This window comes from Panicum virgatum, chromosome 9N (genome assembly GCF_016808335.1).
Source record: "Panicum virgatum strain AP13 chromosome 9N, P.virgatum_v5, whole genome shotgun sequence".
Taxonomy (NCBI): Eukaryota; Viridiplantae; Streptophyta; class Magnoliopsida; order Poales; family Poaceae; genus Panicum; species Panicum virgatum.
The window spans coordinates 176,231-200,869 of NC_053153.1; the positions used below are offsets into that span (position 1 = coordinate 176,231).

Consider the following 24,639-nt stretch of genomic DNA (forward strand, 5'->3'; position numbering starts at 1 on the left):
GGCCGCACCAGCAAAGAACCCGGCGGCATCTACATCTGCACCTGCACCTGCACCTGCGCAACAGGGTGGCGGCTTGTCCGTGCTCAGGGGGCTCAAGCCATCAGCTGCCACAAACTAATCCACCATCGTATCACACATAGTATGTATCTAGCTAGCCTCCTCCCAACACTCTCACTGATACAGAAAGAGAGGCAGGCAATCCATTATCCATATTGTGGAGGAAGGTACAAACTAAACTATACGTGGTGGCCCATCACTCTTTCCTGTATGGAACTAACCATCGCGTATCCCCGTGTGGCAAGGCCGGCCCATTTGTCCTATTAATTTGTCCTATTAATTAACTATAGTCTGAGAAGAGACTAGTGAATGTAAATCTGTATGCAAGGATGATCAACCCCATTCATGCACTTCTTCTCTGCTACACACACCATAAATTAAAGCCTATATCAGCCCAATCATGTACAGCCCTCAAAAGTGCATCCATATTACATCTCCTACCTATAAGTCAACAAAGGAATGAAACAGACGTTATATAAGTCAATGATAGGTATAAAATTAGGACTAGACGGCTAGTGCATAGTCCATCACCTTTCTACCTACTTCCAGAGCTTTACATATCTGTCATGACTGGCAGAGGCAATCATCCCTGTGAAGGGGGAGTGTGCCAGAGCAGCTATCAGCCCCTCATGCGCCTGGATTGGATTTCTCTGGTTATCTGATAAGCTCCACAGCTCCAGCGTCTGCATACAATCAAGCCAATCAGTGCACGCTATTCACAGCCTCGAAATGTGGTTACAGCATTGCATTTACCTGATAACCACCAACAATCAACACTTTTGGGTATCTCGGGTGGAATATGCATGACTGATACTGGTTTCCATGGGATCTTAACTCATGAATGCACGCGCCCGACGATACCGACCACACTTTCAGAGTGCCCTGACTTACAGAAGCCAGATATTCACCATTTTCATCCCAGCACACACAGTTTACCTCACTATTGTGACCCTAAATCAGATTTGTTAAAAACGAAAACCAGTTAACTAATTTTACATTGCCAATTCTGCATATTGCTAAGCATCTCATACTTATTGATTACCTTTGGTGGTGAGGATAAGTTGGTTTGCTTTTCAACATCAAAAATATTCACCATGCTTCCACCTGCCACAGCTAGGAGCTGCCCACTTCGAGGCTGAAACCTGACTCTTCCGGTACCACCCTGCTTCACCTGTACCACATTGTCAAAAAGTGCATCCCTATATTAGAACGACAGCAAGGATGAAAAGTCTGTTAACGTGGGAGGGTGATGGATCAAGGACCAACCCTAAAAACATGGGACGATGTAGTTTGACCAACTGTCCAGAAGCGAATTTCTCCATTGTCATCACAAGAGCAAAGAACCTCTGTCAATCTTGGGTGAAAATCTAGCGATGTTACATGAGAGCTATGCCCATTAAAAGTTTGTAAAGCGCCGCTTTCCTACAAATGGACAAACAGCCATGAGCTTTAGGATATCACTACAGTATTCCTCACGCTTTCTGGTGTTGATCCAACAATGTTGTGAAGCAAATATAAACCAAACAATAATATCAAGGTCTTTCTGTTGCTAGATAAATATGAATTCAAACAGTGTGGCCAGTAGCTATGCCCAGTAAAAATAACGCAGTGACCTTTACTCCTATTGCAGATGCAGTACTTGGTCACTGTCAGGTGTGGAAATCTACCCTTAGGCCTAATATCTCATATTCAGCTGTGAATTTTATTTAGAATAATTGTAGGGAAAGGCTACAGAGACAAAGCGAGAGGGATTTGAAGATATGAAGTAACTAAAATAATCTAAGGGTGCTGCCAGATTTAAACTCATCAATTGCTAGAGTGAGTGGCTTGTTTGGATAGTGTCCATAACTTGGGCATGCCACAGTTTCTTAGGCAAGTGTTTGGTTCTCCACCACAGTTGTTGCCTGACATACTTTCTCAGCTCTATGGCCCACTTGTCATGGATTTGTGTTGTAGCCAAACATTGCCTAAGGTGTAGCAGACAAATTGTTAGCCACACCTTAGGCAAAGTTTGGCAAAAATGTGTGGCACTATGTGGGCACCATCCAAAAATGCTAATCCTCTGTCCTAGTGTGGTAGGTTCAGCTTGACATATTTGGTTTATTTCTTGGTTTCAAATATAGGCATCCACCTAACAACTAAATAAATAGTGGTAACTTATCTTGCAGGTATATAAGTAAGAATTACTATGAACAAGGATAAACATATGAAAAGGAAAAATTGAGAAAATCACATCAGCAGCATTCCAAAGTCGAACAGTTCCATCGGAAGATGATGTAGCCAACTGAGTGGAATTCGTTTTGAATCTTATGTCTGTGATAAAGTTTGTATGGTCTTCTATTTTGGTATCCATCTTGAAATTATCCATATTCCAGAGGAAGACCTACAACATCATGGAAAGTTCAATACGTAAAGAGTTGAGAAAAATAATTTCATAAATTACAGGCTTACTTCGACTGAGACAGAAAAAAAAGCAGCCTTCCAAAAACTAGGGTAGAAAAACAATTTGCTCAACTTAAAAAATAACTGACGGAAAAGGTGTACAGAAAATATGACATGTAAACAATTTTCTTAGTGGGATGTGAAAACACAATCGTTAATATAGTCAGCAGCATGGTTCTCATGGCGTCGCCTAGGCATCTGGGCGATTTTCCAATTGAGGCGTCGGGCTCGCCATGGCTTCCGTGCGTATGGCGTCGCCTCGCTCGCCAAGGCGTCGGATGGACGCCGCACCCGTGAAAAGGCGATGCGCGCGGGAGGAAAAGGGGCGCGCGGGAGGAGACGGAGCGGAAAAGGGGCGCGCGGGAGGAAAAGGAGCATAAAAGGGAGGTGTAGCGCGGGAGGAAAAGAAGGGGCTCACGCGCGGCGCCCATCTGGAATCCGCACCATCTGAGAGTGGGAGGGAAAGAGAAGAAGAAGGCGGGACCGCGGGAGAACCTGGAATCCGGCGCCGCCGCCGCCTGCCTGCCTCATCCGCGACTGCGAATCCTGCCTCCCGCCTGCGACCGTGCTCGGGACTTCTCATTTGCGACCGCGAATCTTGCCTCCCGCCTGCGACCGTGCTCGGATCTTCTCAGCCGCCTCCAGCCCCCTCCTCGATTCGTGTATGTATAGATGTTTTCCCCTATCCTTGCTCTGTTCTCCCCCCAATCCTCCCGTACTCTTTCCTCTGCTATACTGCTTTTCCTCCCCCTCTTCTTCTACTCTATTTCTTAGTACTCGTGCTCTGCTCTGCTCCTCTCTGCTATTTGTAGTGCTATCAGGAATAGATAGCTCATAGGTGTGCTCCATTCTGCTAGTATATGCCCCTGTGGTTGCCTAATTGGGTGAATATGTGCTTGTCTGTTGGAACCTTGTTGCATATGAGATGAACTTTGCAGCAAAAAGGTATGCATTAGTGTATGTTTGTGCTGTCCCATGGAAGATTAAGGTGTGCATATGGCGTCGCCTCGCCGCGCGCCATACTCGCCTAGGCGTCTGGAAGGGGGTGGGTCGCCTCGCGTCGCCTCGCCGCGCGCCATACTCGCCAGTGACAAATTTGATGAAAGTAAATGTCAGATTGAAATGCATTTTATCATTTAAAAATGTTGTTCGCATTACAAAGATAACGTTAATTGTTTAAACCATTTGAAACTAAACCAGCAATTCAGCTGGAAGAGAAACTATCAGGTATATCCAAAGTTACCTTCTTCTCATGGCCGGCACTAGCTAGTAGCTTTCCATCTGTAGAGAAGTGACAGCACACAACCTTATTGTTGCTTGTACGGTTGTTACCTACCTCACTCAAGGAGAGACCTACACAAAAATGAACAGGAGCATTCAGCTTTATGCCATAATGATGCACATGCAATAACCCGATCACTGACATGTAGGGTCATCTGACTCTTGAGTGTGCCAGGGTGGCAAATTGTATGCTGCTCACCCCCTTGTAATAGTGAATTGTTAAATTACCCTGAGTGTACGGTTCCAAACTATATTTCCCATTTCAGAGCACACTATAATTATAACTATACAAAGATTAAAATACCAACCCTTTAAGGACTCTGAATTGTGCTCCGAGGAACCTTTTTTCAGTCCTGCAAACATGTCTCTTCCGTCTCCATCATCATTTGACAAGAATGAATCAACATTCTCATCAAAATCAACAAAACTATCCAAAGTATCCTGTCAGTAACAGAACTCACCTAAGCACAAACAGAGCTGCGAGGATGGAAAGCATTGACACAAGAGCATCAACCAAATCATACCATCTGGTTTGAAGATGAGGCAAGCCCACTGGTTCCATCCGCGCCGCAAATCATCGAACTCTTCTGTAAAATGTTTGCATTGCTAACAACTGGTACTCCACCACCTGGAGTATGAGTGGATGGAGTTGATGGAGGAGAAGGCCCAACAGTATTTCCTGTGCCAGTACTATTAGCTGCACCTGAAGAAGTTGGCTTCCGCTTTCTAGTGCTCTGGATGTCAAGAAATTTGGTAAAGTCATTCAATATCAGCTACAAGGGGCTACAAAGAAACCTGAGATTCTTTGTCACCTGTTGATGTGGCTGTTGCAATTCCATAGACCGGTGACCTGAGGACTGCTGCATCTGGGCCATCTTCAACTAAAACATTGCAAATATGTACAGTCAATGCTAGCACAGGCAAAAAAGGACAGTGGAAGTGGCGATGTCTCAGGTGAAACAAAATTAATGGAAGAATATATACTTGATGGCAAAATCAAATACCCTACATTTTGTTTGGACTTGGTTTACCAAGTTGACCTAAACTGATTACACACTGACCTTCATCAGATAATCCGGATCATCTGACCGGACATTCGGTTGAACAGATGGTGCTGGAGAACCCATTCTAGTAAGGTCATTCGGTGTTTGTGCCTGAGCAATCAATTGTTGTTGTGGTGATAAAAGTTGGAACTGGTTCGAAGATGGCACCAACTGCTTCTGGACACCTAAATTGGACCGTAGTTGGTCGATACCTGGGACCTTTAGCAAAAAACAAAAATATGTTAGCATCCAGAGGAGACAGGTATGAAAACATAGAAAGGACTATGAACTCACAGTTAGAGGCCAGCCTTTGAGTGGCACACTCCCAACACCACCTTGATTTAGTCCTAATTGGAGGGCAATGAATTGAAAAGAAATTAGAGTTAAGCAGGTCAACAGTACAACTGCCAACTCAGAGACACTGACTTGTTAATGTTACAGGCCTAGGGGAATTCTGACTTATCCGTCTATGCCTACTGCAGTACTGCCTACAGAACAGCAGTGCCAGGTCTTTGCACAAAACTGCCATTTTTAAATGCAAACATGGTTAACTAATTTCTGTGATTCTTCTGGCAATGAACTTGCGCATTTAATATGCTAGTCGAAGGTTTCAACTTAATTGTATCAAAACCACAGTTTTTAGTGAATTGGTCTTAAACTCTTAATGCAACTGATTAAAGTTGGGTTAGGTTTCTCTGATCAATATCCAAACCACGACATGCCAGCACCTCTCACAGCCAAAAGGAAAAGGCATGAAAAAACGCACGCTTAAAAACACATCTAGCCACATGCCACTAATTCTGTGGGCTATATGTCGGCGTCCCGACCCGGGGGCCTGGATCCCAACTAGTAAATGCTGCGTGTTTCCTCGTCCCAGATGATGATGCAAGAGGCAATCACAGTAACGCACGGTTTATCCTGGTTCCGGCCGCAGGGCCGTATGTCCAGCAAAGGGAGTGTGCGAGGGCACTGTATTATCTTGCACCCGGGGTGCTTGTAGTAGGGGGTACAAGCGAGGCGAGAGAGGGAGGAAAGCCCCCAAGTCTCTGCTAGAAGTGGGGCCGGTCGAGATGAGTGCTCAGTAGTGCTAAGAGTTCTCTGAGGGAAGATCAGAGAGCCTGCTTCCAACCTTGGATTGGAGAGATCTCATCCGCCCCCGCAAAAGGAAGCCCACCCTCTCCTTTTATAGTTGTAAGGAGGGGCGGGGTACATGAGTGTAGGGGCGCGGAAGTCGTCGTTCTCCCTTGAATCGCGGGGTACAGTGGTCGAACACTGTAGAAAGTGTACTGTGGGAAGGCGGCGCGTGTCGCTGTCGTCCTGGATTTTCGTCCTTGGTCCCGTGGAGATGGCGGCGGCCGTCCTGCAGTGTACCAGTGGTAGTAATGGCGTGGGACGGTCCCGGACCCCCTGGCCGGAGCGCGGGCGTGCTCATTAGAAGGTGCGGGAGCGCGTGAAAGTCCCGGATCCCACGAGGGGGAGGTCCGGGGTCGCGCCCGTGCGTGCTGAGTGCCCCTCTCGGCAGGACACGTGACATCGTCGGACCCCTTCCCCAGCGGGAGATGGGTCTGGTGATGGATGTCGGCAGAACAGTAACGGGGGCGGCGCCAACTTGCCTTGTGCCGCATTGAATGCCCACAGTGCTGCTACAGCGACTGGGGTGGCAGAGTGGTGACCGGGGTCGGTGGACGGGACGCTGGTCACATCCACTGCGGAAGTGGCAGTCTGACGCCGCCTGCCTTTTGAGCCGTGGAGTGGCTGGCTTTTAATGCCTTCGTACGGCGGTTGGGGGGCGGGGCCGTTTTGTCCCTTGTGCCGAGAGAGGGCCTCGAGCGAGGCGGAGATTGGCCACCCGCTCGAGGGCGGGTCCGCTGTCCTCGAGCGAGGCGGAGATCGGCCACCCGCTCGAGGGCAGGTCCGCTGTCCTCGAGCGAGGCGGAGATGTGTTTACGCGGTCGAGGGTCCCGGGGGGAGCCCTCGAGCGAGGCGGAGATGAGTGACCCGCTCGAGGGTAGATCCGCTACCCTCGAGCGAGGCGGAGATTGTTCGGTGGGCCTGAGAGGGGTGCGAATGGGCCACATGCTGGGCTTCTTTAAGTCCTTCCCTTTCTTCCGGATTTGGAAGGGGACCGGGGACATTCGTGGGCCCAGTTGTTTTAACATGTGTTTGTGTTTTTGAAAGTGGTTTTTTGTACCCCAATTAGGGTGTCCCTAATTGTGGCACCCGACAGTAGCCCCCGAGGCTTTGGTCGAGTCATGGGATTCGTCCAAAGGGTAATTCGGCAGTTTCTCCCTTGACGTGTCTAGTCAAAGTCGTGCACCCACTGGGCGTGCCTGAGCGCGGGCCCGGCAGGTGTGACAACACGTCGGTCGGGATAGTACACCCGTGGGGGGTGTACTTCGAGGCGCGCGCCTCTTTGTTTGTTTGAAGGACAAGACGTGTCTGCGCGCTGAGGGGGGCCAGGGCGACGATGGCGCCTGCTGCTCGGCAGCTGGTGCTTTTGTCGTGCTGTCCCGCGCTTCAGGGCATAGGCCCTGGCTTCCCTGGCTGCTTTATGGCGCGCCGTTCGAGGGCGGTCGGCCTGAGCCGATGCTGCGCCGCTCAGCGTCCAGGGGCTCAGCTCCGCTTTATTTCGTCCGGTCGCGTCTCGGCGTGGCGACCGAGGGTATCTTTTGCCCGTGGAGTGCCGTGTCGTCACGGGCGACACAAGCCTCTGCTTTCCGACAAGCTTGGGGCTTGGTGCCCAGCACAGCTATAAATAGAGGTCGTGGGGTTTCCCCTTCTTTTCCAGCCTCCCAACCCTTTCTTCCAGCATTGCCTAAATCTTGTAATGTTTCCTTTGCCCTTTCGTGACCGACCCCCAGATGGGGTGGCCTGGCTTTTTTAGACTTTTGATGCTAGAAGAATGCTTGCGAGCGGCAGGGAAAGACCGGAGTGGGCGTGCGCTCCATCCCCCAGGCTCAGTGGGATCAGCAGAAGAGCATTGGGCCCATGGGGTCATGCTTCTGCGATGTCCCCTAGCCTGAAGGGGGATGAAGACGCCTGACCATGGCGTTCGTGCCGGGTTAGGCGGCTGTTCTTTGCATCGTCCCCCCAGGCGACAAGGTTGCTCTCGGGGAGACGGTGCGGAGGGCACTGTCCGCCAGCTCGACCCCCCGCGTGGTCTTCGGTGGAGGAGACGCTAGAAGAAGGCTTGCGAGGAGAGCGTCCCGCTGGACCCGTGAGGTCTGGGGGTCGCTTCTCGCATCCCTAGCAGCCTCGCTGTTGCGTCAGCCGGGGGCTCGGTGCCTTTCTTCGTCTCTTGCTCCTCCCCAAGACAGGGAAAATTGCCACGTAGGTGGCAACGTGTTTGTATCTTTCGATGGCTCCGCGCCGGTGACCCTTTGTAACCTTTATCGGCATTGAGCAATAAAGTTCCCTTTCTTCTCTGCGGGGAGGATCCCCGAGGGTATAGGGGTGTACATAGGGTCTCGACCCTCGAATATTTGTGAAGTCATCTTCGCGGGGGCGCGTCAGCGCACCCGCGGGTGTAGCCCCCGAGGCCTTGGAGGAGAGATCGTGATCGTCCAAGGGCTATAAACGTTGCCCCGCTGGGTAGCTTTACTGGGATGGCCGTCCAGCGTCTTTTTCAGCCGGCATCGGCATTTTTTCAGCCGGCATCGGCATTCTTAGTGCTGGTACAGTGATCCGGCGTTCAGCTTAGCCGCTCAAGGGAACGTACGCTAATAGCAGTGGGTTCGGCTTACACGTGGATCTTTGTAAGTGACGGTTGTCGGTTTATTCGAGGGTGTGGTTTTGTACCATGGTGTGCGAGGAGCCCCCGAGCCCGGGCCCGCGTGAAGGCGTTCCGGGGAACCCTCGACTTCGATTACGACCCTCGTCGCCCTTTCGCAGGGAGGAGGGGTGAAGCGCACCATGCTACCCATGCCCGGGCCGCGAGCTATGGCTGCTTCAGTGAGCTATTAGCGGGTTGTTCAAGCGGACGTCCGTGCCCCGTTCGATAGGGGTCGGCTCGTGGTCCGTAGACACGTCTCATAAAGCGCTCGCGAGGGTTCGCTAGGCGGAGCTCGAACCCATTCGGTAGGGTTCGAGGGCTCGATGCTCTCCCTCGATGGGATCCCCCTTCTAGGCACCCTCGACTGGCCTTGAACACTGTGTAGGATGTCTCGAACTCCGCGTTCGAGGGTAGCTTGTACGGCACATCCCAGCAGTCCCTGACTCTGGTGATCTGGGGCGCCTGTCGAACCCCCTGAAGGGCCAGGCTTCGACCCCCTGATCAGTAAGGCCTCGAAATGCGATTCCTTCGAGGGTAAAGAGACCCCATGGAGGAATATTCCGTCGTGATCTGAAAACGTCGCAGAGTCCTGAGCCACGCGTGTGCGCGGGTTTTCCGCCGGTAGCGGGCGGCGTGGCCCGATTTGTGCGGCACGGTGTGGGCGCGCCCTTTCAGGCGACAGCCTCGGGCAGACGAAGCGGCGTGGGCGGTGGCTGACGGATGGGATAGCGCAACAGTCGCGCCGCGCCCGCCGGTTACCGTGCCGCATTTATTGCTGCGTGCGCGCGTGGGAGACTCCGCGGCCGTGGGGCCCACCCGTCAGTGATAGCAAAATCTACCGCACTGAATGCGGTAGATTTAGGCCGTGGCGGTGGGTGCGCCCCCCGTGGTAAATAAATATGAAGAGAAGGGGCGTTTTGGGTTCACCTGTCCATTTGCCTCCATCCAGCTTCGCCTTCGCCTTCGCCTCCGTTGCTTCCTGAACCCGTAGCCAAGAGCGAGAAGGAGAAAGGAGAAAGAGAGAGAGAGACTTAGCCACTTCGGAGCCTTCCCTTTCCCATCCCCCCTTGACTTTCGGAGATGTCGGACATCCAGGAACCCTTGCCATGGGGGAAGTCCTCCGCCACCGTGGCGGTGTTGGAGCAGCTGGTCGCCGACAGGCTGTTGCCACGGAACCCGGACTTGGGGGCGCCGGCGTGGATTTCCCCGCGCCCGGATGAGACCGAGCCGAAGCCCCCGCAAGGCTATGTCGTGAGCTTCGTGCGCCTCCACGAGCGAGGCTTCGGCGTTCCCGCCAGCAGGTTCATGCGGGCCTTATGCGACTACTACGAGGTGGAGCTGCATAATTTTAGCCCGAATGCCATCTCGCAGGCGGCGGTCTTCGTCGCTGTCTGCGAGGGGTACCTCGGCATCGAGGTCCACTGGGACCTCTGGATTCATCTGTTCCGCGGCGAGCTCTTCGTCGAGAACGCGCGGAACCAGCCGAGGCGGTACGCGCGCGCCGGCGGCCTGACGTTCCACATCCGCCCGACCCAGAGGAACCTTTATATCACAAGCAAGATGACGACGAACAACTCCGGGCGGAGCCGAGGGTGGTTCTACCTCCGGAACCACAAGGGCGCGCTTCCGGAGTTCACCAACAAAGTTCTCCGGGAGCGACCGCCGAAGTGGGACTGGGGGGTGTCGCCTCCAGCGCAACAAGCCAGGCTCGAGGACCTTACCGACGCGCTGGCGCGCTTGGCGAGGAAGGGGCTGACAGCGGCGGCCGTCATCGCGAACTTCCACCGGCAGAGGGTTATTCCCCTCGTGGAAAGGGCCCTGCCGATTTTCGAGCTCTTCCCCGGGAGCAAGGTTGAAGGCTCGAGGACATCGAGCAAGCTTCTCTCCCATACCAACGCTGCCCGGAGGGCGAAGTACGCGGTGGCGGAGTTTCCCCAAGATCCCGCGGATCTTTGGAGGATCAAGATGCGCCCCGAGCCGGGGTATATTTCCCTGGTAAGTTTTGGGTTTCGAGTTCGTCGTGCGTTGTATAGTCCCCTTTTCCTGACCCCATCTTCGGGCGTGTTTTGCAGGGGTTGAGGTGCGGCGCCTCGAGGCCCCCGGTCCCAGAGCAGCGCCTGATCAATCGCCTCCACGCGGAGAAGATGAAGAGGCGGAAGGACGCGGCGGAGGCGAAGGTCGAGAGGAAAAGGAAAAGAAAGGCGAGGCACGACAAGGCGTGCAAGCTCGCTCGAGCGGAGGGGAAGGCACAGCCCGCCACGCCCGAGTCCTCGGAGGAGGACGAGGAGGAGGCCTCGGACGCCGAGGACCACGCTCCGAGGGGGGACGGGGAGGGCGCGAGCCCCCCACCGTTCTACCTGTGGGACGAAGAAGAGGGAGCGACCGTGGCGCCAGAGGAGCCGAGGGCCGCAGGGGGGTCATTGGCGAACCTCTCCCTCGAGGGTGCGGCGCGGGGGTCATCCTCGCCGGCGGCCGGCGAGGAGTCGCCTGCGCCCCAAGTGCTGATCCACGGCCAAGAGGCCGCGGCGGGAGAGGAGTCGTCCGTGCTGGCAGCCTCGAGCCACCGGGCCGACACGAGGGGGGCGGCTTCGGGGCAGTCTTCGAGGGACAGCACGATGCCCCGAGCCCGGAAGACCGCCACGAGGAAGCGGAGTATGAGCGCTCGATCTGGGTAAGCATTTTGGATTCCGTTTTTTGTTATGTATTTGGTAAATTTCTCGATCTTGCTCAACTTGCGTCTTTTGATTTCCAGCCCCGGGGCCGTTCCCAAAGATGTAGTGCGGCTTGCCCCGGCCAAGGCTCTGAAGACCGGGTCTCGTAGCACTCCGCACACGGCGCCGCAGCCCCAGCCCGCCGTGGATCTCGAGGCGGCGGCCGCTAGGCTACGGCAGGCCATGGCCCGAGGGGCCCAGGCGGCGCAGCAAGCCCGGGCACAAGAAGAGGGCGACGCCGGCCAGAGTGGCGCAGAAGCGGCTGCTCAGGCGGCCGACACCGAGGAGACCGGCCAGGGCGGTGCCGGTGGCGTCGCCCAAGCGGCCATTGGAGTTGCGGCCGGTCAGGGCGATGCGGACAGCGCTGCCCGACCGGTCACAGAAGGGGAAACTGGCGGGGACGCGCAGGAGCGCCCTGCCAGTCAAGCAGCCGAGGAGACCCTCGTCTTCGAGCCCCCGAGGGCCGAGGGCGAGGGCCTTACAGAGGACATGGCGCAAGAGGCGCCAGGGGTAGAAGGAGCCCCCATCTCGGAGCCCACCGAGGCCCGGGACGAGGGTACCGTCGCAATAGTGCCCGTGCCAACGGCGCAGGAGGGCGCGACGGCGGTGGTGGAGCTGCCGGACAGCAGCGGGGAGTACGGGGACTCGATGGATATCGACCCCGCTGCTGCGGCGAGCGCCGCCGCACACATCGTCGAGTTCGCGTCGGCCAGTGCGGGCATGCTCGAAGCGGGGGCGTCCGAGGGGAGCCACCTCGGGGTGATCGTCCCGTCCGGTGTCCCCTCGGAGTTCCTTCGCAAGGAGCAGGAGGAGGAGGAGGCCTGGAACAAGCAGATGGGCGTTGGGCGCGAGATCTTGCAGGCCCTCGACCGCGCCTATCAGCTTCATCAGAATGCAGATTACCAGGTCAGCCAGGTAAGTATCTCCCCCCGGAAATTGCTTCGGATTGGTTTTAACTTTTCTCGCGTCTTCACCCACGCCGTCCCCCTTTGCAGCAGCTGAGGGAAATCTCGCGCGAGAAGAGCGCCGAGATGAACCGGCTGTACTCCCAGATGAGCCAGCTCGGGCGACACAACGCCGAGCTGGTGCTCAAAAACATCGATGCCAACACAAAAATGGCCGATCTGGGAGCGCGTCAGCGGGCGCTGGAGGAGGAGCTGGTGCGGGTGGCTGGTGAGCGGGACGTCCAGAGGGCGGCAGCGGAGGAGAAGGCCCAAGAGGCCGAGGCACAAGCTGCCGAGCTACAGCGCCTTCGGACGGCGCTCGAGGAGAGGGCTCGCGAGGCGGAGGGGCAGAGCGCTGAGCTGCAGCGCCTCAGTGCCACGCTCGAGCAGCAGAAGGCCGACCTCCTCCACAAAGAGGTGGCCATGGTTGCGCTCGCCGGGACCCTCCAGGAACAGGGTGTGGCCCTCGAAGAGAGGGAGGTGGCCCTCCAGAACATGGGGGCTAGTCTTAAGGAAAAAGAAGCCTCCTTGTCCTCGCTCGAGGAGGCCGCCCGTACCCAGAGGGAGGAGGCGCAAAAGAACATAGCGGGTGAGTACCTTTGATTTTCCGTTGATTTGTTATTTTTCGTAACTGACGTTGATTTCCTTTGCTCAGAGCTGAGGCAGAAGGTGGCGGACGAGACCACGGCGAAGGAAGCGGTCCATACCGCGCTCACGGCGGCACAAATGGAGTTTGCTGAGCTGGAGCAGACCGCCGTGAGCGTGTGTCAAGAGCTCGAGGGGGAGGGTGCCGTCTCGGGCAGTTCGGTGATCAGCCGCCTGCGCGCGCTAGGCGGCCGGATTGCCGAACATGCCAAGAGCACCTTCCGCCTCGGTGTCCTGCGGGCTCTCGCCGTGGCCTCGACGCATTACCTCATGGATCTCCAGAGGGTGTCGTCGGGGTACGTCGTCCCGGATGATGCTGACGCGGACGCCGCATCGGCCATCATGGATGAAGCCGACGCAGCCGCAGAGGAGTTCGCCACCGTCCTCGCCGAGAAGCTCGAGGCGGACATCCCCCCCATCGCCGAATTCGACACTCCTGAAGACCCGCAAGGGGGGGATGGTAGCCTGTAGGACAATTGGGCCTCGATGCCCATGTAAATAGATTTGTGTTTATCATGGTCATGCCTTGTATTCGCACTTTTATGAATATAAAGGATTTTGTTTCGTAATTTGAATGTGTGGCCCGTCGAGGCCTTGTGTGATCGAGCCTGTGTTCCTTTACTTTATTTCCGTGTTCTTCGTACGCGACTTAGATAAACATCTGTGAGGAAGTTCGCGTTCATAAGCAACGTAGGCGTAGGGTGGTGAGGGGGGTGCCGTATCCCGGAGGCGTAGGCGGCCCCACGACTCGGCCAGCCCCGTACCGTGGTTGCTTACGCCTCACGTCCGTTTTTTCCAAGGATACGAGAAGGTTAGGATCGAGACGGAAATATTTCGAAAAAACACTGGCGACTTTTTGGGGACGTTCGGGGGTTCCCCCCGTAGTAGCCCCCGAGGGAGGCTCGGCTTTGCCGAGGGTAAAGCCGAGCGTACCTCTATGTTCGTGTGTGCCCGAGCCCTCGAGGGTCGGGAAGGTTCCCAAAAAACGATAAGTGAAGGGTGCTTCCTTATTATTTCGGGAAATCGAAAATGCGATTATGAACAATATAGAAATTGCTTGAAATGCTTAAGGATAGAAACGACGTAGCTGTTGTATATTCCAAGCGTTGGTGAGGACTTCGCCTTTTTCGTTGGCCAGCTTGTACGTGCCGGGCTTGAGCACCTCGACGATTATGTACGGTCCTTCCCATGGAGGTGAGAGCTTGTGGCGGCCCTTGTTGTCCTGCCGAAGCCTCAGCACCAAGTCCCCTTTGTTGAGGTCTCGGCGCCGGACCTTCTGCGCTTGGTACCTTCGTAGGGACTGTTGGTAGCGCGCGGAATGCAGGAGTGACATGTCTCGAGCCTCGTCCACTCGGTCCAGCGAGTCTTCGCGAGCTCGCTGGTTTCGTTGCTCTTGATATGCCATGAGCCTTGGCGATCCGTATTCCAAGTCGATGGGGAGGATGGCCTCGGCGCCATAGACGAGGAAGAACGGAGAGAAACCCGTAGCTCTGCTCGGGGTCGTCCTCAGACTCCAGATGACCGAGGGTAGCTCTGTGAGCCACCTTCGGCCGAACTTGTTCAGTTTGTTGAAGATCCTCGGCTTTAGTCCTTGGAGGATCATGCCATTGGCACGCTCCACTTGCCCGTTCGTCTGTGGGTGAGCCACAGCTGACCAGTCCACACGTATGTGGAAGCTGTCGCAGAACGCCAAGAACTTCTTGCCTGTGAACTGGGTGCCGTTGTCGGTGATAATTGAGTTCGGGACCCCGAACCTGAAGACGATGTCGGTGAAGAATTGGACTGCTTGCTCGGATTTGATCTTGCCGATGGGTCGAGCCTCGATCCATTTGGAGAACTTGTCGACCGCCACCAGCAAGTGGGTGAAGCCCCCGGGCGCCCTCTTCAACGGACCGACGAGGTCCAGTCCCCACACCGCGAACGGCCACGTGACGGGGATGGTCTGCAGGGCATGGGCCGGGAGGTGTGTTTTTCGGGCGTAGAACTGGCATCCCTCGCAAGTCCGCACGACGTCAGTGGCGTCGGCGACCGCGGTGGGCCAGTAAAAGCCTTGCCGAAACGCGTTACCCACGAGGGTGCGTGGCGCGGCGTGGTGGCCGCAGACGCCAGCATGGATGTCGCGGATCAGCTCCTTGCCCTCGGGGATGGGGATGCAACGTTGCAGGACACCCGAGGGGCTACGCTTGTATAGCCCGTTGTCGATTAGAACGAAGGACTTGGCCTGCCTGGCAAGGCGTCGCGCCTGAGCGCGGTCCGAGGGTAGGAGCATAGTCACAAAGTTCCTGGGTCGACCGGGTCGAGGAACGGGGTCGAGGGTCGAGGGTCGTCATTTTATAAAATTGTGGTACGAAGGGGGTATACATCTATGGAACGATAAATTATTATGTGGGACGCGACTCTAATTCATCGGGGTCGATATCTTCGGGTCGATAAAGACAAAAACTATATATGTGCTACTAATGAAGAAACTAATCTGCACAAGCATATAAAAAACATATAAAAGAGTACATTTAGACCATGCTACACGTACTCAGCTCAATGTCTAACAAAAATCACACCAATCCACTGTCCTTAACCTCCTTATCCCAATTAAATCTGCTAGCAATGGGGCTGCGACCCCTTTCAAACCGGGACACGATCCAACCTTGAATGGGACACTGACCCTCTTCGACCCCGACCCTCAAATCGGAACGACGTTCCCGGGTCGAGGGACGAGGCATCGACCCCGAATCCTGTGACTATGGGTAGGAGCCCTCGAACCATCCATTCGAGGTACTGAACGCGCCAGTCTCGCGAAGCGGAGGCCTCGTCAACTTCCATTGCTTCGGCCTCGTCCGCGGAGGTTGTCCCGAAGTTAGTATCCATGGGCCCGACCCCGTCCGCCGGGGGGTTCCCGTCGGAGGGTCCGGCGGACGAGGGGCCTGCCTCCGTCGGTTGCTTGAACTCGACGGTGGGCCTGGAGATGTCGTGAGCGAAGATGTTCGGGGGGACGGTGGTCCGCCCCGAAGCTATCTTGGCCAGTTCGTCCGCGTCCTCATTGTACTCGAGGCCGTCGAATTTGTCCTCGAGGCGGCGTACTGCGTTGCAATACGCCTCCATCTTCGGGTCGTGACAGCTGGACTCCTTCATTACTTGGTCGACGACGAGCTGAGAGTCACCGCGCGCATCGAGGCGTTTGACGCCGAGCTCGATGGCGATGCGGAGGCCACCGAGGAGGGCCTCATACTCCGCCATATTGTTCGAAGCAGGGAAATGCAAGCGGATCACATACCGCATGTGTTCTCCGAGAGGTGAGATGAAGAGGAGGCCGGCTCCGGCTCCAGTTTTCATCACCGACCCGTCGAAGTACATAGTCCAGCATTCGCCCCGGATTTGTGATGGGGGTAGCTGAATGTCCGTCCATTCAGCCACGAAGTCAGCCAAGATTTGGGACTTAATTGCCTTGCGGGGGGCGTAAGTGAGTGTCTCTCCCATTAGCTCCACAGACCATTTGGCGATTCTGCCCTCGGCTTCCCGGTTGCGGGCTATCTCTCCTAAGGGGAAAGACGAGACCACGGTGACGGGGTGAGCCTCGAAGTAGTGGCGCAGCTTGCGTCGAGCTAGCACTACTGCGTAGAGCAGCTTCTGAATCTGAGGATAGCGCGTCTTGGTCTCAGACAACACCTCGCTGATATAGTACACCGGCCGCTGGACGGGCAGAGCTTGACCCTCCTCTTGTCTTTCCACAACGATCACCGCGCTGACCACTTGGGTTGTCGCGGCCACGTATAGATAGAGGGGCTCGCCGTCCGTAGGTGGTGTAAGAATGGGAGCACGGGTGAGCGATGCCTTCAGCCTTTCGAGGGCCTCTTGAGCTTCGGGGGTCCACGTGAAGCGCTCGGTTTTCCTCAAGAGTCGATACAGGGGCAAGCCTTTCTCGCCGAGACGCGAGATAAAACGGCTAAGGGACGCTAGGCATCCCATGACCCTCTGTACCCCCTTTAGGTCTCGGATCGGTCCCATCCGAGTGATGGCCGAGACTTTGTCAGGGTTGGGTTCGATGCCCCGCTGGGAGACAATGAAGCCCAAGAGCATGCCTCGAGGGACCCCGAACACGCACTTCTCGGGGTTAAGTTTTACCCCTTTGGCTCGTAGGCAATCGAATGCGATCCTGAGATCAGCAACCAGGTCGTCCGCCTTCCTGGTTTTGACAACGATGTCGTCGACATATGCCTCTACGCTCCGCCCGAGCTGGTTTCCGAAAACGTGGAGCATACACCGTTGATAGGTGGCTCCGGCGTTTCTGAGGCCAAAGGGCATCGTAACGTAGCAGTACATGCCGAAAGGTGTGATAAAAGAAGTCGCGAGCTGGTCGGACTCTTTCATCTTGATTTGATGGTAACCGGAGTAAGCATCAAGAAAGGATAAGAGCTCACATCCCGCAGTAGTATCTACAATCTGATCGATTCGTGGCAAAGGAAAGGGAACCTTCGGACATGCCTTATTTAGACTAGTGTAATCTACGCACATCCTCCAATTTCCACTCTTTTTCTTTACTAATACTGGATTAGCGAGCCACTCGGGATGGAATACCTCTTTGATGAACCCGGCCGCCAGAAGTTTCTGCAACTCCTCGCCGATCGCCCGGCGCTTGAGCTCGTCGAAGCGTCGCAGTCGTTGCTTCACCGGCTTGGAGTTGGGTCGGACATCAAGAGAGTGCTCGGCGACCTCCCTCGGTATGCCAGGCATGTCCGAGGGGCTCCACGCAAAGATATCAGCGTTGGCGCGGAGGAAATCGACGAGCACCACTTCCTATTTGTCGTCGAGGGTGGCGCTGATCTGCAACGCCTTGTTGTCGGAGTGGCACGGGTCGAGGGGCACCTTCTTGATACCCTCGGTGGGTTCGAAGCTCCCGGCATGTCGGTGTGTGGAATCCAAGGCCTCGCTTGCCATTTTGTCGAGGGTGGCTGCGAGGGCCTCGTCTTCCGCTTGAGCTTCCGCGCGCTCAACGCACTCGACGTCGCACTCGTAGGCGTGCTCGAACGAAGAGCCGATGGTGATGACGCCCTTTGGTCCCGGCATTTTGAGCTTGAGGTAGGTGTAGTTAGGGACGGCCATGAACTTGGCGTAGCAAGGACGACCGAGGATGGCATGATAGGATCCTCGAAACCCAACCACCTCAAAGGTGAGTACCTCCTTGCGGAAGTTGGCCGCCGTGCCGAAGCAGACCGGCAGATCGATCTGGCCGAGGGGTTGGACCCGCTTCCCCGGCGCGACGCCGTGGAATGGCGACTTGCTGGGGCATAGCTTGTCCAATCCGATCCCCATGAGCTCCAAGGTGGGGGCGTACATGATGTTGAGGCTGCTGCCCCCGTCCATGAGCACCTTGGAGAAGCGAGTGTTGCCGATGATGGGGTCGACAACGAGCGGGTAACGTCCCGGATGCGGGACGTAGTCGGGGTGGTCCTCGCGGCCAAAGGCAATGGTGTCCTTCGACCAGTCGAGGTAGGATGGCGTGGCCTTGGTGACGGAAAAGACTTCGCGGCGCTCACGCTTGCGCTGCCGAGAAGTCATATTCGTCGTCGTTCCCCCAAAGATGAAGAAGGCGTTCTCCACTGGGGGGAACTCGTCATCTCCACCTTTGTCGCCAGCATCCTTCTTCTTGTCCTCATCGCGATGCGCGACGCGGTTGTAGTATTTCTTGAGCATCTCGCACTGCTCGAGAGTATGGTTGACCGGGCCCTTGTGGTAAGGGCACGGTTTCTTAAGCATGTCGTCGAACTGGCCACCACCGCCTCGAGGGGGGCCTCGAGGCCCTTTGCGGTCCGGGGCGGCCGCGAAGGCCTCCTCGGAGTCTTCTGCCTGCCCCGTCCCGCGCTGGTTCGGCGGGACCGGCTTCCTTCCCTTCCTCCCCCGCTTTTGTTTCTTGGCGGGGGCGTTGGGCTTGACGTTGCTGCCCTCCAAGGGCGCATCGTCCTTGCGCTTGCTTGATTTGTCGTCGAAGATGGCACCAACAGCCTCCTCGCCGGCGGCGAAGTTGGTGGCAGCGTCGAACAACTCGTTGGTATTAACGGGTCGGCTTCTCGCGAGCTCATGCACCAGATTCCTGCACGTCGTACCCTCGAGGAAAGCGTTAATGACCTCGACGTGGGTGACGCTAGGGAGCTCGGTGCACTGCTTGGAGAAGCGCCGCACGTAGTCACGCAGGGATTCGCGGGGCTTCTGGCGACACCCTTTGAGGTCCCAGGAGTTCCCAGGGCGCACGTACGTGCCCTGGAAATTGCCTACGAAGATATGGACCAAGTCGGCCCAGCTGTAGATCTGATCCGCAGGCAAGTGCTCGAGCCACGTTCGTGTGGCGTCAGCAAGATGAAGGGGAAGGTTGCGGATGATGACCGCGTCTTCCGTCGCGCCGCCTAGCTGGCACGCTAGGCGGTAGTCGTTGAGTCAGACTGCAGGATCAGTCTCGCCCGAGTATTTGACGAGGGTGTTGGGTTGTCGGAAGCGCGGGGGAAAAGGCGCGGTCCGGATCTCCCGACTGAACACCCGGGTGCCCGGAGGCTCCGGTGACTCACCCCTGTCGTGCTCAGGGTCGAAGCGTCCACCCCGTCGAGGGGTGTACCTCCTGCCGTTGATGACGTTGCGGGCGTCGCCGTCGCCAGCGTGCCCGCGAGTGTCGCGGATTCGCTCCCTTACGGGAACTCTTCCGATGCGCTCGTGTACCGGGGGTGCCCTCGCGCCGGGTGCTACGGCTGCCTTGCTCTTCCCTGCTGGGGGTGTGTGCACAGAAACCTCACGGTCCTGGTGCGCAGTCCCATCACACTGCTCGGGGGCCTTCGAGCGCATACGAGACGCAGAACTCTCGGCCTGCTGCACGGCAGCTTGCTCGATGAGTTCCTGTGCCTCGCGGCGCAGGTTACGACCCGAAGGTGTCGATGGCTCAGGCATAGCTTGAAGTAGGTAGGCCGCAGCGACGAGTTTCTCGCCGGCTGTTCGCAGTTCCGGAGATTTGTCGACGTTGTCGTCGGCCAGGATGCGCTCCCGGGCAACACGTCCCGTCGCCCGGGCGTGTGCACCAGGCACGGTACGCTGCTGCTCGAGTGCGGCGCGCAGCTCCTGGGTTTGCCGACGCTGCTCGTCGAGCTTGGCTTGAAGCTCGTTGAGCTGCGCCAGCTGGGCTTGACGCGCCGCTGAACTTGACGAGGAAGGGGCTGCGGGCGGGACCACCGGTTGCTTTGCCCGTACGTCCGCCCCGCCGTCCTCGTCGTTGGCTGGAGCATTGTCGTCTTGCTCGTTCGCGAGGTCCGCCATGAAGCATTCCCTGGAAGGATCGAAATCCCCCTCGCTGGAGTCTTCGGAACAGGTGAGGCAGTAGGCCGTCGCCAGCTGGAACGCGCGGAGAGCGTCGGGGTCGCGGACCCCGGAATAGTCCTCGGCCTCCTCGGCCGTGAAGTTGTTCATGAAGAAGTCGACGTCGTCGGCGATCGAGCTCGCCGTCTCGGGGTAGGGTTCGTCACGGGACGACGCGCTGAGGCTGCGGATCGGCAGAAGATGATGACCCGGCGTATCCTCATGCTCGATGAAGTCAGCGACGGTTGACAAGGCGTGGGTGGCGGCGTTGCGCATCCCGAAGGGGAAAGGAGACACCGAAGTCGGGTCCCCCCTGGGAGGCACTAGTGCTGCCGTAGGCGAAGGTGCCGGCGCGGATGACGCCGAGGCACGCGATGATGAGACGGTTGCCCCACTGGCCGCGATGTTGAGTTGCGACACGCCAGCCTCGACCCACGTGGGGGAGCTGTGGCGGGCCGCACGACGCCACTCCGTGCGTGCTTGTCGTGAACGTTGACCCGAGCGCCTGTTGCGTCGGGCTGGCGGAGTCGGAGCGATGAGGTTGCGTTCGGAGGAGAGGAGCTGCATGAGGTAACCGTGGCCGGTTGCTCTGAACTCAAGACTCCCGAACGAGACCGCGCGTCCCGCTGGAAACGGATCCGAAACGCCCATAGGGTATGGGTTGGATCTGTTCGCCATTTCTGGAGATCAAATGGGAGAAAGAGAGAAAATGTCACGCAGATCCCCTACTTGGCGCGCCAACTGTCGGCGTCCCGACCCGGGGGCCTGGATCCCAACTAGTAAATGCTGCGTGTTTCCTCGTCCCAGATGATGATGCAAGAGGCAATCACAGTAACGCACGGTTTATCCTGGTTCCGGCCGCAGGACCGTACGTCCAGCAAAGGGAGTGTGCGAGGGCACTGTATTATCTTGCACCCGGGGTGCTTGTAGTAGGGGGTACAAGCGAGGCGAGAGAGGGAGGAAAGCCCCCAAGTCTCTGCTAGAAGTGGGGCCGGTCGAGATGAGTGCTCAGTAGTGCTAAGAGTTCTCTGAGGGAAGATCAGAGAGCCTGGTTCCAACCTTGGATTGGAGAGATCTCATCCGCCCCCGCAAAAGGAAGCCCACCCTCTCCTTTTATAGTTGTAAGGAGGGGCGGGGTACATGAGTGTAGGGGCGCGGAAGTTGTCGTTCTCCCTTGAATCGCGGGGTACAGTGGTCGAACACTGTAGAAAGTGTACTGTGGGAAGGCGGCGCGTGTCGCTGTCGTCCTGGATTTTCGTCCTTGGTCCCGTGGAGATGGCGGCGGCCGTCCTGCAGTGTACCAGTGGTAGTAATGGCGTGGGACGGTCCCGGACCCCCTGGCCGGAGCGCGGGCGTGCTCATTAGAAGGTGCGGGAGCGCGTGAAAGTCCCGGATCCCACGAGGGGGAGGTCCGGGGTCGCGCCCGTGCGTGCTGAGTGCCCCTCTCGGCAGGACACGTGACATCGTCGGACCCCTTCCCCAGCGGGAGATGGGTCTGGTGATGGATGTCGGCAGAACAGTAACGGGGGCGGCGCCAACTTGCCTTGTGCCGCATTGAATGCCCACAGTGCTGCTACAGCGACTGGGGTGGCAGAGTGGTGACCGGGGTCGGTGGACGGGACGCTGGTCACATCCACTGCGGAAGTGGCAGTCTGACGCCGCCTGCCTTTTGAGCCGTGGTGGAGTGGCTGGCTTTTAATGCCTTCGTACGGCGGTTGGGGGGCGGGGCCGTTTTGTCCCTTGTGCCGAGAGAGGGCCTCGAGCGAGGCGGAGATTGGCCACCCGCTCGAGGGCGGGTCCGCTGTCCTCGAGCGAGGCGGAGATCGGCCACCCGCTCGAGGGCAGGTCCGCTGTCCTCGAGCGAGGCGGAGATGTGTTTACGCGGTCGAGGGTCCCGGGGGGAGCCCTCGAGCGAGGCGGAGATGAGTGACCCGCTCGAGGGTAGATCCGCTACCCTCGAGCGAGGCGGAGATTGTTCGGTGGGCCTGAGAGGGGTGCGAATGGGCCACATGCTGGGCTTCTTTAAGTCCTTCCCTTTCTTCCGGATTTGGAAGGGGACCGGGGACCTTCGTGGGCCCAGTTGTTTTAACATGTGTTTGTGTTTTTGAAAGTGGTTTTTTTACCCCAATTAGGGTGTCCCTAATTGTGGCACCCGACACTATATAACTTTCTGGCAGTGGGGCGTTTGGCCATTTTTGACTAGCGCAGATCAGCCTATACGTATTAGGAATTACTAGGAGGCCTGATTTTTACGATCAGTTTAACTGAGCAAGGCATAGAAAGAGTAGCAGCACTAATTCAATTGTTGCGAAGAAGTTAGTAAGTTACCAACCAGCAGCAAGTAATGGAGGTTTAGGGTGCATCAACCCTGACGCATATAATGAAGAAGGGTCCGCTGGCACTGTTCTCGGTGGCATAGCAGCATCAGGCTTGATGTCCTTGAAGATTGATTGATTGATATTAAAGAGTAAAAGGGGAGTATTTAACAAGTTTGTAATGAGAGAATAAGATAAGGTAGAAGAAGGAATATGTTACATGTTGCTGGTTTCTTGGGTGAATCTGCTGCTGCATAGGTGGTGGCCTGAAAGGAGAAGGGATCACAGCCAGAAACCATGGTAATACTAATACAAAATGAGCAGGTGTTTTTATGGATGATGAGGTGAGGTGTAGTTACCCAGTGTGGTTAGATGGTGACTTGAGAAGGGCGATCCTGTTTGCGTCCAGGAGATGCTGTGACGCGTCGGAATCGCCAGGGTTGGGATTCCTGATCCGGTCCTCCATCATTTTAGAAGCAAGGACGGCGGAGACGTCAGAGTTGAGGGCATTGATGGAGGCGGGAGGAGGAGGGGCACCTCCTCTGGTGTGGAGTTGGGCGTTGTGCTGGTGCAGTAGCTGGAGCCTCATCTGGTGCTCCCTCGACTTGTTGATCTAGATCGATTTGATTGATTGCTCGCTCGTGTCAAGTACTAAAGCAGTAAGCAAGCAAGCAGAGGAGCAGTCGAAGTAAACGGATAGCATACATCGAGGTGGGGAGGAGGCGCCCCGGCGGAGGAGGAGGCCTTGGCGGTGGAGGAGTGGAAGATGTCCCAGAAGATGGACCACCACTCGAAGAGGAAGCCGCCGGGGGCGTCGATGGCGACGGGGTCGGTGGCGACCTTGCCCTCGGCGATGAAGGCCTTGGCGGTGGCCTGCAGGTTGCGCTTCACCAGGTAGTCGTAGATGTAGACGTCGAGCCTGCAGCGCGCGACAGATGAATATTGTGGGATGGATCAGATCGAAAGGAGGGAGCACAGGCTGGATGGAGAGAGAGATGGAGGCGACGAGCAAAGGAGGACGGGGGAGTGGATACTCACATCTTATCGGCCTCCCAGTTGGTCCGCGCCATGGATTCGATCCGCAAATCGCTCCCGTCTCCTCCTACTCCCCCCTGCTAGAGAGTGGAGAGGTTTGGGTGGGGGTGGAGGTGGGTGTGTGGAAAGGGAAGAGGGGATGGGGGGGGGGGGGAGCAGACGCCACGGGATGAGAGGACTTGCCTCTTGCCGGCCTTGGAGGAGCCGACCTGCTGGATGGGCTCCAAGGGCCCAGCCCAGGGCCCGCCAAATCTATGCAGCCTTTAGAGCAAGTACCATAAGAGTTTATTAGTTCGTCCATGTCAGTAACCGTCCTACGAGGATGAAAGAGAAATGAGGTGAAAAAATGCCACGGGCTCTTACATAAGAGACACCTCCAGCACGAGAAACAAAGCACAAGAGTCGATTTTGGAGCCCAACCCATCTCTTGCGCACCCATTTTATGAGTTTTCATTTATTTTTGTATGTAAAAATTTATTGTTCCTATGCCCCACAAAAGACAATCTAAAAGACAGGTTATTGTAGTATATGCCTCTAAGTGGTGTCTCTAGATGATATGGAATGGGTTTAAAACCCCCTTATTGCCCTTGCTATTATAAAGGAATGGGATTGATCTTTTTTCCTAAGAATAGAACAGCAGAATTGCACCCAGTACGGTTTCCGACAGCGTCGGCGAGGCGGTGGCAGCAGCGGCTTGGCAGAATAAGTCCTCTCGGACGCTTCATCGCCCCATTGGTGCTCCACTCCGGCGCTGGCGGCGAGCCCTTCGAGGTGGGTCTTCCTTTGTGGGAGCTTTATTATGGAGTCAAGTACTGGCGACCCATCACCCCAAAAGGGAGGTAGGTATGTCGGTCTTTTCTTTAGAGGATGATAAGGCAGCTTTGAGTCTTATGGAAGATGGGAGAGTGGAGCAGGTGCGATCTTCCCGCGACGACGTCGACGGTGAGCCTGGATCCAAGGTCAATAAAGCTTGTGGCGCGCCCCGACCGATGGACTACCAGCGATAGCTTCAGCTCGTCCGTGCCGGCGGGTATCTTCTACGGCTCTTCTCAACGCCTTGAGGCA

The 24,639-nt window shown here is 56.4% G+C and overlaps 1 protein-coding gene across 2 annotated transcripts; it reads right to left on the bottom strand.

Moving 5' to 3' along the window:
- Window positions 1–295: 295 nt before the first annotated feature.
- LOC120687365 (transcriptional corepressor LEUNIG_HOMOLOG-like) lies at window positions 296–23,714 on the bottom strand. Of its 2 annotated transcripts, XM_039969336.1 has the most exons (17): window positions 23,578–23,714; window positions 23,245–23,458; window positions 22,899–23,152; window positions 22,760–22,805; window positions 22,557–22,662; window positions 5,118–5,170; window positions 4,842–5,042; window positions 4,593–4,661; window positions 4,305–4,514; window positions 4,089–4,221; window positions 3,743–3,852; window positions 2,291–2,440; window positions 1,324–1,479; window positions 1,100–1,228; window positions 811–1,008; window positions 589–740; window positions 296–498 (listed from the first exon to the last, which is right to left on the bottom strand). In XM_039969336.1, exons 1-16 carry the CDS (start codon window positions 23,607–23,609, stop codon window positions 597–599), a joined length of 2,205 nt encoding a protein of 734 aa, XP_039825270.1. In that variant the 5' UTR covers window positions 23,610–23,714; the 3' UTR covers window positions 296–498; window positions 589–596. The 2 variants fall into 2 exon arrangements, with proteins under 2 accessions (XP_039825270.1, XP_039825269.1); XM_039969335.1 differs by having other exon boundaries at window positions 368–740.
- Between the last annotated feature and the right edge of the window lie 925 nt (window positions 23,715–24,639).

Coding starts and splice junctions, on each gene's coding strand:
- LOC120687365 (XM_039969336.1), bottom strand. CDS start 23,609: ATGGCGCGGACCAACTGGGAGGCCGATAAGAT. Junction 5,043..5,117: donor TCAAAGGCTGGCCTCTAACT/GTGAGTTCATAG, acceptor TTTTTGCTAAAG/GTCCCAGGTATCGACCAACT. Junction 741..810: donor TGATTGTTGGTGGTTATCAG/GTAAATGCAATG, acceptor GATTGTATGCAG/ACGCTGGAGCTGTGGAGCTT.